General features: G+C 35.3%; 1 protein-coding gene across 17 annotated transcripts in view; it reads right to left on the minus strand.

The window, feature by feature from the left end:
* The window catches only part of PCDH15 (protocadherin related 15), a 544,558-nt gene that overhangs the window by 103,074 nt on the left and 423,302 nt on the right, over positions 1–18,182 (minus strand). For all 17 annotated transcript variants that reach the window (XM_036336780.1, XM_036336778.1, XM_036336777.1 and 14 more), the window contains 2 exons: positions 12,150–12,259; positions 10,095–10,235 (listed from right to left, as the gene is read on the minus strand). In XM_036336780.1, the coding sequence (XP_036192673.1) occupies positions 10,095–10,235; positions 12,150–12,259 (251 nt within the window). The remainder of the gene's footprint in view (positions 1–10,094; positions 10,236–12,149; positions 12,260–18,182) is intronic.

An 18,182-nucleotide genomic window follows, 5' to 3' on the forward strand; every position in this document is an offset into this window, starting at 1 on the left:
CCAAATGGCTGAACGACAGGTTGCTATGATGCGCACTGACCACCAAGGGACAGACACGCAATGCAAGAGCTGGCCCCTGGTGGTCAGTGTGCTCCCACAAGGGGAGCACCACTCAGCCAGAAGCCAGGCTCATGGCTGGTGAGCACAGCTGTAGGGCAGCCACTCTCGCCTCTGCGGCAGCACTAAACTGTCAGTCAGACATCCCCGAGGGCTCCTGGACTGTGAGAGGGCACAGGCCGGGCTGAGGGACTCCCCCCATCCAGTGCATGATTTTCGTGCACCAGGCCTCTAGTATATTATAACCTATACTCTAATTAAGAATGGCTGATAGCACATCATTGTCATCAGTTCAAAAACACCAAATTTGGGGCCAATGGAAGAAAGTTGCCTCCATGTGTTTGGTTTTAGAAATGTATAAGTAAAATTCCATAGCCATTTTAATATTACTTTTCCAGTAAAGCTATTTTTCACAACTGAATTATCTTCTTAGACAGATAAATATTTATTAAAAATGTAATTGTTTCAAACTGTGTCTTTAAATAATATGCCTAGGCTACTTGAGACAAAAAAAAAAAAGTCATAACGGAAATTATGTTATTTGTTTTCTTAAAATAGTCTCTTATTTTTAGGTTAATAAAGTGTGAATAGTTTTTTTTTTTGAATATATTTTATTGATTTTTTACAGAGAGGAAGGGAGAGAGATAGAGAGTTAGAAACATCGATGAGAGAGAAACATCCATCAGCTGCCTCCTGCACATCTCCTACTGGGGATGTGCCTGCAACCCAGGTACATGCTCTTGACCGGAATCGAACCTGGGACCTTTCAGTCCGCAGGCTGACGCTCTATCCACTGAGCCAAACCGGTTCCAGCGTGAATAGTTTTTAAAATGGTGGCCTTGTACAGGTGTGGGCAAAAGTAGGTTTATAGTTGTGAGTATGCAAAATAGAGTGTATTCTTATTTATTAATTAGTATATTATTTATTTGCATCTTAATTGTAAATCTACATTTGCCCATTGCTGTATTTATAGCAGAAATACAAGGTTTTGAAAATACGTGGGATTTTAGAACTGAAAAAATGACATGTGACATACTCCAATGTTGTTACCCAAATTCTATGAGGAATACTTTTGTAAGTCAGTCAATCACGATTGAAGACTCATCAACATTATTTGTCACAGACCTTTTGTTTGGAATTAGAAAAGTCAAGAAAATGAGATGTATTACAAGCTGAACCCTAAAGCAAAACCATAAAATGAAATCAATAGCATCTGATTTGCTTTATCACCAGTTTAAGGTTTATCTTAATTATCCTTTTATTCCTGATTGAAAGGCCACTTACAGAGTCAAAATACAAGGACATTATTTATAGAAAGCTATGAATGTTTTCTTTCACTTTTAAAGGTAATTATAACTTTAGCATAAAAGACAAATTGCACTTCAATTGTAGCAATCCATATATCAAATTGATCTATAAAGATGCATATTATTCTACATAAAAAATTGCATTCTATTCTAAACCCAGTAGAGATTGAGTTGGTCTGGAAAGAATCATTGATTGGCTGCCTCTTGAACTCCCCCTACTGGGGATTGAGCCCACAGTCTGGCCATGTGCCCTGACCATGAATTGCTTAGTGACCTCTTGGTTCACTGGTTGACGTTCAACTACTGAGCCACACCAGCCCAGCCTGGCAGCTGTTTTCTTTTCAACACTGAGGCTGCCATCATCTGGCATTGGTGATTGAGGAAGAAAGATTAGTACAGTAAGAAGGAAAGTTTCAACTTAAATATTACTATTGTGAAATGGCTGAACATTTTTGGGTCAGACCTATGATTAAAACAGTGTCAATAAGACAAATATTTTCCAATGTTCTCCTGCATGCTCTCCTGCTGTGACTTGATTTTGACAGTGCATTTCAATGAATCCTACTCGTCATGTCAGTAGAAATTCAGGAGTCCATACCCAGCTTTTGCTTTTTGCGTTCTCATCACTCCTCCAGGTGACCCTACTAAACAGGATCTACAAAAACTAGCATCGACATGGGTCCCAAATCTGGACCTTGGGTAACTTGCACAGGCACTGTGCTGGCATAATTCTATGAGTATAGGCTTATCTTAACATAGCTGTAATTGCCCTTCTGCTCTAGCCATCATCATAGCTTTTCAACTCTATAGCAGTAGTTTACCGCCTGGATTACCTAAGAGGTCTCAGACATGAATCCATAATTGCACATGGAAGCAATAAAAATGTTTTCCTAATGAAAGATGATTTTTCCATCATATTACATATGCGTGCATATATTATAATCTATACTCTAATTAAGAATGACTGATAGCATATCATTGTCATCAGTTCAAAAAAATCAATTTTGGGGCCAATGGAAGAACATTGCTTCCATGTGTTTGGTTTTAGAAATGTATAAATAAAATTCCATAACCACTTTAATATTATGTTTGGAGAAGAGGTTGTAAAAGACTGTGTGTGCTCCCCTAACACACAGTAATACATAGTGGTCTTACTCTAGTTGACAACATTAAAGGTGAGATGGAAGAATATATATTACCACAATCCCCCATTTCCGGGAATGAGCATGTTGTGAAAGAGAATGCAAATACATCTTTACGATTTTCCCCCCACAGGAATATTTCACACAGAATAATTTCTAAAGCTATTTGCTTGACCTTTTTTATTCTCTTTGGGAGTAAGAGTGTTTAGGGCGGTTAATTGCTGTGCTCTTTGCTCTTATGTTAAATATCTTTGATAGTCTGTTATCTATTTTTTGCACATTTCTTGGTAATTTTACATCTATTGTTTCATGGTACTTTTGTTTAAAGTTCCAGTTTAATATTTATTTTTTCATCAATTCGAATATATGCTTTGTCTTTGGAACTGTCCTTTCAAACCTTATCTACTCATTCTTATGAATACAGCTCAAAGGGCAACCCATTTGAAAAGTCTTCTCTGATCACTAGTATGTTGGTTGTTCCCTCTTCTGTACTAAGCTGCATTGTGTACTGCCACCAGCCATCTCTGTGGGTCCAAAACCAATAGTCAGTGATGTGTTAAGCCTAGAGATTGTTGAATAGAAAACAACTTTAGAGATACATTATATTTGTGATTTATTGGGATACATTTTATCTCTACTACTTTTATTTTAGCACTAATCTAATGAAGTAGCAGACCAAAATTACTTAAACTTTATCTATGTAATTTTTTAAAATCAATTCTTGGGAAAATGTACTCTTTAAAAATGTTTTCTGTTACTTTGGATTATTTTATTCATAATTCATTCATTTGATCATATATTTATTAGATTACCACTACTTCTAAAATTGACTAGTTCAGTTTAACAGATAAAAGCCAGTAGTTAGGAAAGGGAAAAAGGTATCTAGACGATCTGGATAAAAAGATCTAAAGCACTGAAGTGAAAACCTATTAACTTGGTGACAGCTAACATAATGTGAAAGTTAAGAGACTATAAAACTCTCAAATTCATCAACTGTGAAAAAATTCCACTGGTTCAACAAATATTTCAAATACCCTTGGATTCAAAAATGTATTTAAATATTTGAGGAAATTGATGAAGGTGACAATGTAATGTTTGAATCTTGTGGAATCCTCTCTCATAACAGAGAGGCAGATTTGGATAGCCAGGCATTGGGAGGCATTATACCTCAGGCAGCTGGTGCTTCTATACATCTTTCTGAGCATGCCGAAGTTGCACAATGCCCTGACCATTTTCTTATCTGGGATGTAGGGCTGTTTATGCAGCTGGCAATTTGAAAAGTGAGATAAAGTTTGCAGGGATGCCTCATGTAGTCCAGCAATTTATTTGTTTTTATTAAATATATTTTATTGATTTTTTACAGAGAGGAAGGGAGAGGGATAGAGAGTTAGCCTACCTCTCCTCTTTTTTAAAAAATATATTTTTATTTATTTCAGAAAAGAGGGAGAGGGAGAGAGAGAAACATCAATGATGAGAGAGAATCACTGATCGGCTGCCTCCTGGATACCCCGTACTGGGGATTGAGCCCACAACCCAGGAATGTGCCCTTGACCAGAAAGACTCGAACTCAGGACCCCCTAATCCTCAGGCCAGTGCTCTCTCCACTGAGCCAAACCAGTTAGGGTAGCCTACCTCTCTTTTGACAAAGACTTGTGATTGTGATTGCTTTCTCTAAAGTGGCACAGTCTCTACTAGTAAGTTCAGAGTTCTTCTGTGGTGCGTGCCAGTCATGTGCAGCTGTTATCTGGCCCTACACTTTGCCTGTGAAATTTAGGGGGTTGTGCATTATATACTCATTGCTATGCTGATATTCGTGATAATACTTTCATAAGTAATAATGTTTTTCTTTTCAGACCCAGTAATTGTTTGTGTTTTATCAACATTCACAAACCTTTAGTAATGTAATCAGGACTCCAGATCTAATTGCCAATTTTTAGGAAATAAAGGAGACAGAGAAAAATATGAAATGGCCCACTGAAAACAGTCATCAAAACTCAGACTTCAGAAATATTTACAGATGAAATATTATGTTTCTGCTCTGCTTCAAATAATAGAGTGCGGAAGCAAATGGAAGTAGAGATGAAAGAGTGCCCAGGCCTTACTAATATTGAATCTCGAAAGCTGATACAGTGAGGTTCATAATAATAGTTTCTATATTTTTATTAATGTTTGGAATGTTCCATACTAAAGGATTAAAATCTTTTAAATACTGCTGCTATCAAATTTTGGAAATAAATTCCAAAATTTTCCTATTTTAATTATTAATTTGCATTTAAATAGTAAATCTAGTAACAGCATAGTTGTAAAACTTACTTTAAAAATAGCTTCATTAGTAACTTTTTGGTAAAGAAATCACAATAAAATATTTATTTAATGAGTTAAATTCATTCTGTTTATTATCGTATCCCTATGATATGTGGTAGAGCTAAAGAGCACAGGGCAGCTAATTCTGAAGAAGGGATGAACCTTTAGACAATTAATTAATTAACCTTAATTTACATAATGATCTTATTTGCATAGCTAATGGCTAAGAATTGATTATAAGTCATTAACAGACATTAATAAATGAAATGTGTTAAAAATACATGTTTGTACTTCACACTCAAGAAGCAAAGGTTAGTCTTGAAATGTTAATAAGAATAGCCAAGAATCGGGCATTAAACAAACATTTAGCTTTTAAGCTTTATGCATTTCCAAGAATATAATTCATGAATTGGCTATTTGGTCTTACCTCTACATGCATAATAGGGCACATACAAGCATTCATATGTGCATTGGGTAAATCATTATTAGCCTTAGATTTACATTCAAATTACAGTAATGAGGGTAGTTGTATTATATTCACATGCAAGAACTAAAGATATTTCTATTCCTAGAAATCAGAGATATTTCTTGAAAAATATTTCTTTAAAATGATTTGGTTGTACCTGTGCAGCCCTTGACACTAGATCAGTGAGATTTGAAGTAAATGCAAAGGAGTGCTTTATTATTTATGATCGCCAGGAGCTGAACTGAGACAGAAAATTCTATAATGCATCTTCAGCCTTTTACTCCCATATTGCTCTCCTTTCTCTTAGAAGGCCTGAGCTCTCTCCTTCTGACATCCATATGTGTGCTCTAGCTCTCATGCTCTCTCCTCTTTTCCTCTTTCCCCTTCTCAAAATGTTGATTGATGGAGTGATAGGATGTCTAGGAATGGCCCCAGCGTAAAAAATAAGTGTTTCAGATCCTGTTTCACTTTTTAGACTCTTTCTGAGACTCTATTCTAATGGATACATTAAATTTGGTTTTCTTGGGTTTCCTAGATTCTAAAATTTCTGTTGTAACTATAAAAAATAAAGAGAGATGGATTACTTAAATGCAAAGGAGTATTATGGCTGTGAATGGAAGAGAATAGAATTCACCCCTTGCTAGTAACAGCTCTCAGAATCTGTGCTGGCCCCCTTCACAAACTGGTTTTTACTTGTTCCTCTGTGTGCATGAACTATATGATACTGGAATGTTGGAGAAAGATTTTGGAGTCAAAAAATGTGAGCCTAAACCTTCAACTTTTCATTTACTGACAAGTATTATGTTTAGAAAATCACTTAAACTTTCCTTATCATATCCTTGTAGTGAAATTAATATTTCTTATCTCCTAGAAATGTGTGTGAATTACATATAATGCAGCAAATAAATTATAATAAATGTTAGTCATTAATTTTAAGATGTGTTTTCCTCTATTATAAGAAAATATATAAGTACCAGAAGCCACACAATTCACAGAATATCTAGTGGTTATGCACTCATTAAAAATATACTACATTCCAGAGGGCTAGCCAGAACCTCACAGTGGGATGAAATAATGTTTATAATCTCACATACACAGATAATGATGGTATTCTATAATATTGTACACAAAGTTCAGAAATAGTATGCTATTGCCTTGACAGTTCAGGAGCATGAAATCACTCTCAGCATTGTCATATTTTAGAAATTAAAAGGACAAACATCTCTGAATATTAATGGTCTTAGTTTATTCTCCACTGAGAACTTTTAGAAATCAATTTCATTAGAAAATGAGCCAAGTTCAGTCAAGACGGCAGTGCAAGTAAACTTGTTACTCAAAACCTCCCACAACCACATCAAAATTACAACTAAATTACAGAGCAACCATCATTCAGAACGGCCTGAAAGCTAGCTGAACAGAAGTCCTATTACTAAGGATATAAAGAAGAAGCCACACTGAGACTGGTAGGAGGAAGACAGACATGAAAAGGGCTGTGGTGGTTAAAAATCAGGAGGGATATCTCAGCAGCAGAGGTCTCCCCTAAGGAGCGAGAGGTCCTGGCCCTACATCAGAACCCCCAGCCCAGGGCTCCAGTGCTGGGAAGAGAAGTCCCTAAACCTTCTGGTTGTGAGAAGCAGCAGGGATTGTGGCTGAGTGAGACTGAAGAATACTGGAGTCACAGGAGTTCCTCTAGAAGGGGCCACATATGTACTTACTTGGACTCACTTGCTCTAAGTTCCAGCACTGGGGCAACAGCTGGAAAAGCACCAGAGACGTATAGGGGGAAACCGAATTGTCTGGCTGGCATCAGGGCAAGAGCTGAAGGGGCAGCTTTCTTCCATACAGAAATGCTGGCAGAGGGCATTGTTCCCTTGCTGAGCCCTATCCTCACTAAGCAGGTAGATGGGCATGAAATCTGAGTTTCCATCACTCTAGCTAACACTGTTCACCCAGCTCTGGTGATTCTCTGAGACCCCACCCCATGCAACTTGCAGGCTCACCCAAGCCATTTCCAGTGGCTTTTCCATACAAATTACCTCTCTTGGCTCATGCTTTGGATTTTCCTAAAATCTCTTACAACAAACAAACAAACAAACAAAAAACACAAGCAAAAACCAGCATCTGACCTCTGTGTACCCCATATGTCTTGCTCAGTGGCCTCAGGTCTGGCACTAGTGGCAGCTAGTCTTTTCCCACAGCTTGACCTCTCCTGGGTACCTTCAAGCCCAGCACAAATAGCAGCCATCTTCATATTTCTCTGTAGCTCATGCTGGGTGGCCCTGGGCTGAACACAAGTGGTGGCTGCCTGTGCACCCCCTGGGGAGGCCCCAGAGCCAGTGCATCTGGTGGACAGCTTCAGACCATGCCAAATTACAACCTAACCGCCTCCACAAGCCACACCTAAAGGGGCAGATTTGGTAGGCACCAAAGCCCCATTGAAGCAAGTCCTGCTCCATGGGGTCAGACTCTGCACAGCAGTCCCTTTGCTGCAGTTATAGCTAGTCCCTGCTGCCAATCAGCCTGGGGGTTCAATTGCTCCCAGGAACATGCAAACAGCAATCAAGGCTTAACTACAACAGGATGGTGCACACCCAAAGTACCCAGATCAGTGACTGGGGAGGCTGCATCACTGAGCCCTACATGACACCTACTACTTAAGACCACTGTACCAAGTCCAGGAGATGTAGCAGATCCACTTAATATATAGAAACAAATACAAGGAAACAGTGAAATGAGTAGACAAAGAAACATATTCCAAATAAAAGAACAGGAGAAACCTCCAGGATAAGAATTAAATAAAATGGAGGCAAGCAAACCACCAGATACGAAGTTAAAAACAATGGATATAAGAATGCTTAAGAAACTTTATGAGAACTTCAACAGCTTAAAAAAGGGACAAGAAAATGAAGACTAAATTACTGGTATTTAACAGAAAAGCAGATAAAGCAGAGAACCAAATTAGTGATTTGGAATATAAGGAAGCAGAAAACAATCAGAACAGCAAAAAGAAAAAAGAATCCAAAAAAATGAGAATAGCGTAAGAAGCCTCTTGGACAACTTCAAGCATTACCAACATTTATAGCATTGGGATGCCAGAATGAGTAGAGAGAGAGAGAGCAAGAAATTGAAAACTTATCTGAAAAAAAAAAATGACAGAAAACTTTCCTAACTTGGTGAAAGAAATAGACATACAAGACCAGGCAGCACAGAGAGTAGAGAGTACCATAAAATATACACCCAAAGAGGCCCACACCAAGACACATAATTAAAATGCCAAAGGTTAAAGAGAAAGAGAAAATCTTAAAAGCAATGATAGAAAAGCAGTTAGTTACCTATAGGGAGCTCCCATAAGACTGTCAGCTGATTTTTCCAAAGAAACTATGCAGGCCAGAAGGGATTGGCTTAAAATGGTCAAAGTGATGAAAAGCAAGTACCTATAAGCACGATTACTCTCCGTAGAAAAACTGTCATTTATAATTGAGGGACAGATAAAGAGCTTTCCAGACAAGAAAAGCTAAAGGAGTTCATCACTATCAAACCAGTATTATAAGAAATGTTAAAGGGTCTTCTTTAAGAAGAAAAGGGGAAAAAAAAACCTAAAAAATATAAATAATAAAATGTCAATAAACTCATGTCTTATCAAAACTACTTAAAATGTGAATATATTAAATGCTCCAATTAAAAGACATATTATGGTAGCTTAATGGATAACAAAGTAAGACCCTTATAGAGATACACTTCAGATTGAAAGATACACACAGTCTAAATATAAAGGGATGGAAAAGGATATTTCATGAAAATGTAAACAAAAAGCTGGGTGACAATACTTGTACCAGACACAATAAGTTTTACCACGGTTATAACCAGAGACAAAGGAGGATTACCCAGAAACTCCACTTCTGGGTATTGATTTAAAGAAACCCAAAACATAGAAACAAAAAGACATATACATCAGAATGTTGATTGCAGCATTATTTACAATGGCCAAGATATGGAAGGGACCTAAGTGTCCATCATTACATGAATGGATAAGGAAGTGGTACATACACTCAATGGATTATGATTCAGCCCTAAAAAATACTGAAATATTGCTATTGCCCTAACCGGTTTGGCTCAGTGGGTAGAGCATCAGCCTGCGGACTCAAGGGTCCCAGGTTCAATTCCAGTCAAGGGCCTGTACCTTGGTTGCGGGCACATCCCCAGTAGGAGGTGTGCAGGAGGCAGCTGATCGATGTTTCTCACTTATTGATGTTTCTAACTCTCTATCCTTCTCCCTTCCTCTCTGTAAAAAAACAATAAAAATATATTAAAAAAAAAAGAAATATTGCTATGTGCAACAAGGGACCTAGAGGGTATTGTGCTGAATGCAATAAGTCAGAGAAAGACAAATGTCAGATGATTTCAATCACATGTGGAATCTAAAAACAAAATAATCAAACAAGAGAATAGAAGCGGACTCATAGATACAAAGGACATTCTGACGGTTGCCAGGTGGAAGAGGGGTTGGGGGGATGGGTGAAAAAGGTGAAGGAATTTAGAAGTATAAATCGGTAGTTAAAGAATACTTACAAGAATGTATAGTACAGTATAGGGAACATAGTAATATTGCAATAACTACTAGTACATATGGTGTCAGATGAGCATTTGATTTATCACAGTGATCACTTCATAAGCTATATAAATGTAGAATCACAGGGTTATACACCTGAAACTAATATAATATTGTATGTCAATTGTAATATATTTTTTTTAAAATTAAAGTAAGATGAGCAGAAACACCATACATTTATTTTAAAATCTTTAAATAACATAACTTACTTTTTGAAGGAACTCGGAGATTGGCGAGGACCACTTCCAGGGAATCAGCTTGGACTCGAAGTACATAGCTTGTCCTTGTTTCATAGTCCAGAAGGTCGTTCACATAGATAACACCCGTGATGTTATTAATTCCAAACTTACCTAGAATTAAAATGTAATTGCTTGGTCATTTTCCTCAAACTTCAAGTAAAAACAATTCTTAAAAGGCATTGTGAGTTCAAAACACGTTTTTAGCAGTAGTGCATATAGGGATAAGAAGCTGGCTTTTGGAAACTATGTTTCAGCTCTTTGGAAACTTATATTCCAGAAATTATAAACATCAGTGTTACCCTAATCATAGGCCTTGAAATTCTATTTTTTTCTGAGATTCTCCTTGAAATCAATGTTTCTGTGATCATTTGCATTTGGGAGCAATGCATAATATACCCCTCACCCTAGATTCAGATGGTCTTCTACCATACTTAAGACAGAAATTCTGTTTTGAAGAAACCCATTTCATTTTGTTTAGCCAACTATTTTATTATCTTATTAAATTATTATACTTTTTATGATTTAATGCATCTTATTATCCTATAGATTGTGTCCTGCTAAGGACACTTTAGGGAAAAACATGGTGATTATTTAGAAAATATGGTTTCTTATTTTAAATAGCTTCAAATATTACGCTCTGATGTCGATTTGTTCAGTGAATTTTCCCATTTAATATATATTTGAAGGAAGAGCAGGGCACTTTGGTAAATTGTAAACTATCTCACCTCTTGCACTCATGTTATATTTTTCTCTTTAGTTTTCTCCATAGTATTTATTACTGCCTAAATACTTATACTTATCAGTTTAGTAATTTGTACGAGGGCAAGGATCTGCCTTCTTTATTCACTGGTCTATCCCTTGTGGCTGGAAGATCACTTAGTATCTAATAGGTGCTCAATAAATACTTGTTTTATATATATATATATATATATATATATATATATATATATATATATATATATATATAAATATAATACATTAACAATAGTCACTGTGGCATAAGAAGGGTAATAAGTAGAATCCCTCTGCTTTTTCCAAGGAAGAGAACTGATAGAATCACAGAAAGAAGTATCAGAACAAATTGAGAAATCACAGCTTCAGTCAGATGCTGGGAATGCAAGGGAAAAGGAAATTTAGTAAGGTTTAGAGAGGAGGCATAGTGGTAGAAACAAAGAAGGAAACAATAAGAAAAGTATGATGTTGAGCACTGCTTTAGGGGCAGCGATTTCTTGTAATGGTTGGTTGTTGGAACACTTGAAAAAGGCCTTTACAATTTTTGTGCAAAATTCATTAACATTAATTCATTAATTTCATACTTATTCTTCATGCATTTATTAAATATATATTAACCACTTGGGCTACCTATAATATGCCAGGCCATACAGTTCATCAAAAGGGAAAAGCAGAGGACAACTAACTTGTGGATAACAGTGACACAAAGAACGGGCGATAAAGACTGAGCTATGGACTTATTCCTAGAGACTCAGAAACCATCCTCTTCTGAGTGAAACGTGATGGGTAGACAAAATGTAACTGTTAATTGTATGTCTAATTTAACTGTTTGAGGAATATTATTATACAATATACATGGCTTTTGTCATACATGTGCCTCTTTGGGCATTCACAAACATTTATGGTTCTAAAATTTCTTCAGAATTAGCTACTACTAGTATATGACATGGAGTACAGGTGGTAGATGGTACAGAATAGTGGGAAGAGAGTCCTGGAAAGCAATAACTATAGCTTACATTAAATTTGAAGAAATGCCATTAAAATATCCTTAATTGAAAAGCAGGAGAAGACTGCCAGAATTAGATATTTAGTATTTCCTGGTTGGGGGGAGGGGACGCACTCTCATTACTGTAACTGGATTTTTAATCAGATTCAGCACATAATTACCAATTACATTGAAGCCAGAAATGTTTTTGTTTTTTAAATATAGAGTAAACAATAATTCAATCTGAAATAATTCCAAATCCAAGTTGATTAGTTTATGGTAAAAACTCAGACTAAACATCTACTCACCCTCCTCATTTCCTGAAACAATGGAGTAGACAATGCTCTGATTGATGGCCGCAGCAGAAATTACACCCACTGCAGTCCCTCTGGCTGCGAGTTCACTTACGGGAGGAGGCCTGCAGGTTTAGAGAAAATAATTAATTTTTTATTGCCCATTTTGCCAGGATGGAGTTTTGAATTTCATAATAGAATGTTAGTTTATGTGTATGTGTTTATGTGAATAATAATATTTTCTGAAGGTTTTCAGAAAGTATATTGACTCCAACCTTAAAAATTGTCTAAAATTATGCAAATGCTCTTTTAATAATGTCTTGTTGCTTGCATTGTTTTCAATTTAAGATGGAACATACTACTACTTTATTATTTGCCAAATATCATTAAAAATTCTTTTCACTTGTCTCTAAAGCACCTTCCAGACTGAAAACAACAGAGAGGTACAATTTGCTATCTCAACTGCTAAAGTAAAATGTTGCTATTGTTTGTTTGATGCTATCATATTTAAGCACATGGCTTCCAAATGTCTCTTTTTCATCTTTTTTCTTGCTCAATTGCAAAGCTCTAACTTTACTAAAAGTACTTGAAGAGATGGCATCAAAAAATTCACACTTCTTTTGAAATTACATACTTATTTTGCTTAGCTGTAGCCACACTATTGTACATTTTTAAATCAAAAATATATTTTCAACAACTCATTATATAATTCTCAAAATCTCAATTTCATTATGCAATATTGGTCACTCTAACTAAGCTATCATAACTTTTTTGCATAAATTAATGCAAATAATCTCACTTTTATAAGTCACAGGTATTTGTATCATCCAGCTCCAATAAATTTAGAAAATTATTAAATACAATTTTTAATATCTGAGTCTTTTTGTAGTCTAGTCAATCTGTCTAACTCATCTGATTCCTAATAAGCTTTAGTTTCTTTGCTAACATAAATCCCATTGCCATTTCTTGCATATGGTATTTTTCTTTCAATACTTACACTTTTAATGTTACCCCTCATTTTAATCCCCATTTTCTCAGTTCTTCTAATCTAGTGCAATCATATATATTGTTTCTTTATTGAAGCCTTTTATAACAAACTAGAGGCCCAGTGCACAAATTCGTGCACAGGTGGGGTCCCTTGGCCTGGCCGGCAATTGGTGCTAATTGGAGCTGACTGGCTGTGGAGTTGGCTGTGGGAGCACACTGACCACCATGGAGCAGCTCCTGCCTTGAGTGTCTTCCCCCCGGTGGTCAGTGCATGTCATAGGAACCAGTCTACTGGTCGTTCGGTCGCTTAGGCTTTTATATATATATATAGATACTGAGACACAAATATAGTTTGAAAATGTAATTACACATAACCTTTCATAAACATCTTGTCCAAATTGCTATGTTCTTTGGCACTGTAGTCTACATAATTGTTTCACTCGGTTACCTAAATATAAAGTGCTATATCTTACAGATGCTGCAGCTCCTAATGGTGGTCCATATATTTATTACATGGTCAATAACTATTTATTTTACTCTCCTGCATCCTTTCTGCCTTCTTTTGTTAACAGCATCCAGAATTTGCCTTGGATAACTCTTCCTCCTCCATTCTCATTCTAAGTGGTTTGGGTAAGGCCAACCAATTCCTTGAGATATATGGATAAACACATTAGCTCTCTCTGGCCAATGAGGACACTTTATCATCTTTGCTCTGTGTTTATGCATGGTAAATGTCTCTCAAAGCTAATGAAAGCTGTGCCCAGAAATGTTACTGTTACTTATTAGAAAATACGGTGTTTATTTTGTAATTTTTGTAGAATTTTAATGCTTGTAGTCTATAGGAATGTTCTTGTTGAGCATGATGCCAAGACAAATGAAATAAATTGGGATTAAAATAGAATCCCTTCACTTGGACTATATTTTAAACGCTGCTATACTTAAAGCTAGGTAAGCTCATTATTTCAGTCATGGAAAAATTATTTTTTTCTTTTATTTCTCATTTATCTAAGATTCCTATCACTTCCAATCAAATAGTCCCAACTAAATTAGAAAAAGATACATTTGCCTAGGTAGACACTTCTTAAGTAAGATACCTAAGAAACATAATTATGTTCCATAAGAAATGTATTTAGTCATTATTGTAGTTTCAGTTCAGTAAAATAAGGATGCCTTTGGTGACTTTGAATTAAAACTGATAGTAGTCTACTACAAAAAAAGAAGGCATTTACAAAAGTGACACTAGGTTGGTTTTGATGGACTCCTTTGATTATGAATAAACTGTGTGCTACTTTATATTATAAAGAGACATCAAGACAATTTTCTGTTTGTCACATTGCTTAGTGGTTGATCATGGTAATTATTAAATAAAAACATGAAAAAGGTTAAAATCAGAGATCTACAGAAACACAGTAGTCTTTAAAAAGGCTGTCAATAATCTCCAACTTTCAGTATTCCTACCCTTGAGTATTCCTCTCCCCTTTCAGAAGGGGCAGAGAGTGACTTGTTTCTTAAGGATAGAAATCGGTGAAGTAGATGTGACCTCACCTCAGTGATTACATAAGATTTTAATGTGCAACTTCATTTTTGTTAGTAGACTCCATCTCCTTGGTTGGATTTATGAAATAAGTGAACATATGGAATTGTCTGCCTGACAACATACTGAAGATGATGTCTGATCAACCGTCAGTGAGGAACTGAGGCCCTGAGTCCTACATCCCACAAGTAACGGAATCCAATCAAAAAACACATGAGCTTGGACATGGACCCCTCCCTAGTCAAGCCAGAGCTGAGACCCCGGCCCTGGCCCTAATCTTGATTCAAAACTATGTGAGTCTATGGAACAAAGAGTATAGGAGGTGAACAACTGTTGAGCTACAAAAACTTCAAGATGATATATGTATTGTTTTAACTTATTAAGTTTGTGTTAATATTGTTATGATGCAATTATATAGCTGATATACATGGCTTTACTATGAAGAGCAATGAATTGTTAACTTATGACAGATCAAGTTACATACAACTTAAGTTTACATAAGAAATAATGTTAGTCATATATTGCAATAATTTTCATAAACTAAATGAATTACTTCTTGTGGAATTAAGCATTGCTTCAATTATTTACTTGTCTGTCTTGTTTACTGCATGATATAAGCTAAATTTTGTACTTTCCACAAATAATTTATTGATCCTTATAAAGTACAGAAATATAAAGTCAGCAGCTAATGTACCTTAAGCTCTAACATTAGAGAAATGCCATCTTTTACTTCAAATTTAAAAATAATATTTTTTTTGTATTTTTATACAATATGGATAGAAATGATTAATACTGGACAAATTAACTTGTATAATTTAAGAAGGATTTTAAATGCAATGCATACTAGTAAAAGCATTTAATATTCTATTTGTTACTAATGTTTAAAACAGATTTACTTCTAGACAAAATATCTCCTTATTAACCTTTGTCTTAATTGTTCCAATACACTTCTTTCTACCAGAATCAAAACATACCATAAAAATGCAATTTTCTCCAGGCTCGAATTAAATGAAACTCTATGATAATGGGCACTAAATTACAAAATTTCTATTTATTGCCAGGCAGGACACATTTTATTTTATGCTCTGGAAAGTACAAGTTACTTGATTGGGATAAATTACATCTTTCTTTTGGAGTCAGATATAATTTGAATACAAAATGAAGCAATTGGTGTAAATCAAGACTCTTAAAATCAGATGACAGAGAGAATAGAAAGATAACAAAATTGAATAAAATTAAAAAAAGGACACATATGTAATACCCTATGTAATATTTTAAGCAATAAAAAAAAGAAGGAAAAAAAATGAGCTGAGCATAAATTAATAGGAAAGGGGTTAAAAGTAAAGAATTGGTCCCATTGCATGCTCTATTTAATAAGGGTAACTACTATGCAATGGTGCAAGTTCACTGTGATTTTAAACTGGAAAAGTAAATTCAAAATTTTATGTGAATTCTATAAACTTTTACATTTTGGCAACCAATGGAAGTTTATTTTTTAAAGCAACATCTGACTTGGTCTGATCTATGGGCTGATAGTTTATGATTTTTAGAATAAACTATCTGAAGGGCGGTTTCTGGTTCTGTCATTCTGAGTCTGATATAATCTGATTTCTCATTCCCTCTTTTATTTCTGTTGAGTATAATAGCAACCTGTTGATTAATTCCAGAAGCAAGAAAAATAGCCAAATAAAGAATTCCTCAAAGATAGTTTTTCAAAACAAAATTTCTCCTGCTATTAATTGATATAGTTGAAATTCATCTATTTTATATAAACCATACACCAATTACCCTCTTCCAATTAACTTTTTACCTCCAAATTCAAAACAAGTAGTTGATGAGAGTCTGAAATTCAAGAATTTTACTTTTTGAAGCTAGATTTACTGCTGATATAACTAAGAAAAATCACTTTTACAATAAGAGAGGCACTTAACACAATTAGGCACTGCTTCACTGATGAAGTTAGAGCCAAGAGATCACCTGGAATCCCACAGTCTAGAAAAAGACTGCTAAGAGCGTGCTCAAGGAAACTAATATTCCTTAACAGAGGAATTTCCTTTGAACACTGGAAAGACAGATGGTTTCTTATTTTATTTATTTTAATTTTTTAAATTTATTAGGCTGACACTGGTTAAAATTACATAGGTTTCAAGTGTACAATTCTATGATACATCATCTGCATATTGCATTGTGTGTTTACTACACAAAGTCAAATCTCCTTCCATCACCATATTTTTGGCACCCTTTACCCTTTACTATCTCCCTACCCCCTTTCCTTTGTTAATCACAATGCCGTTGTCCATATCTATGAGGTTTTTTTTGGTTGTCTTGTTTATTCATTTATTGCTTCCAGTTTTATATACCACATATGCGCGAAATCATATGGTTCTTGACTTTTTCCATTTGACTTATTTCACTTAGCATGATATCCTCAAGATTCATCCATGTCGCAAATGGCAGTATTTCATCTTTTTTTTTTTTAATGGCTGAGTAGTATTCCACTGTATATAAGTATCATACCTTCTTTATCCAATCATCTACTGAAGGATACCTCAGTTGTTTTATAAATGCCATCAGGAAGGGCCTTCAGCAGAGGTTCTTTCGCAAGGTTTGACCTGAGCTGGGTTTCATGCCCATGTTCCTGACATAGTGGGTGATATCACTAGCTCCCATTATCTCTCCAAGGACAACATTTGGGCTTTATTGGCCATTTTAAACAAAATTCACAGATTTTTGACTGAAATCTTAAAATCACCTAAATGAATTTTCAAATAGAGACTAAATAATAATTCAATTAAAGAACCTTAGTTATGATTAATATCAAATTAAATTTTATTAGCTTATTATTTTACTATTTGCATTATCTTCACCCCCCTATATTTTATATGTAAAACAGATGCATATGTTTTTAAATTAATAAACTTTGTTTTTTAGAGTAGTTATAGGTTTTCAGAAAAATCGAGCAGAAAGTGTAGAGTTCCATATGTATCCCCGGTTTTCCCTATTATTAATGTCTGCATTAGTGTGGTCCATTTGTTACCATTGATGGACCAATATCAGCACATTATTAAAGCACAGTTTACATCAGGCGTCATTTTTTTTTCTGTTACACAGGACTACAGCTTGGACACATGCATATGTCATATATCCACCATCACAGTATCATACAGAGTAGTTTTAATGGCCAAAAGCATCTCCTGTTCTTCACATATTCATTTTTTCCCTCCCCCTGAACCTGCCACCACTGATCTTTTTACTGTCTGTATACTTTTGTCTTTTCCAGAATATAATATAATTTAAATCATACAATCTGTAGACTTTTTGGACTGGGTTCTTTGCAATATATATTTAACTCCCTCCATGTCTTTTATAGATTAGAACTTTTATTGCTGAATCATATAACATTGTAAGGATCTACCATAAACAGCTGCATTTAGTCAGAAGAAAATTGATCAAAATGACTCCAAATCTCTTGTTTAGAAATAAATCTTTGCAGATAAAAGTGCATCCCAGTAAAGTTAACTGATACA

Source organism: Myotis myotis, unplaced genomic scaffold (assembly GCF_014108235.1).
Source record: "Myotis myotis isolate mMyoMyo1 unplaced genomic scaffold, mMyoMyo1.p scaffold_m19_p_15, whole genome shotgun sequence".
Taxonomy (NCBI): Eukaryota; Metazoa; Chordata; class Mammalia; order Chiroptera; family Vespertilionidae; genus Myotis; species Myotis myotis.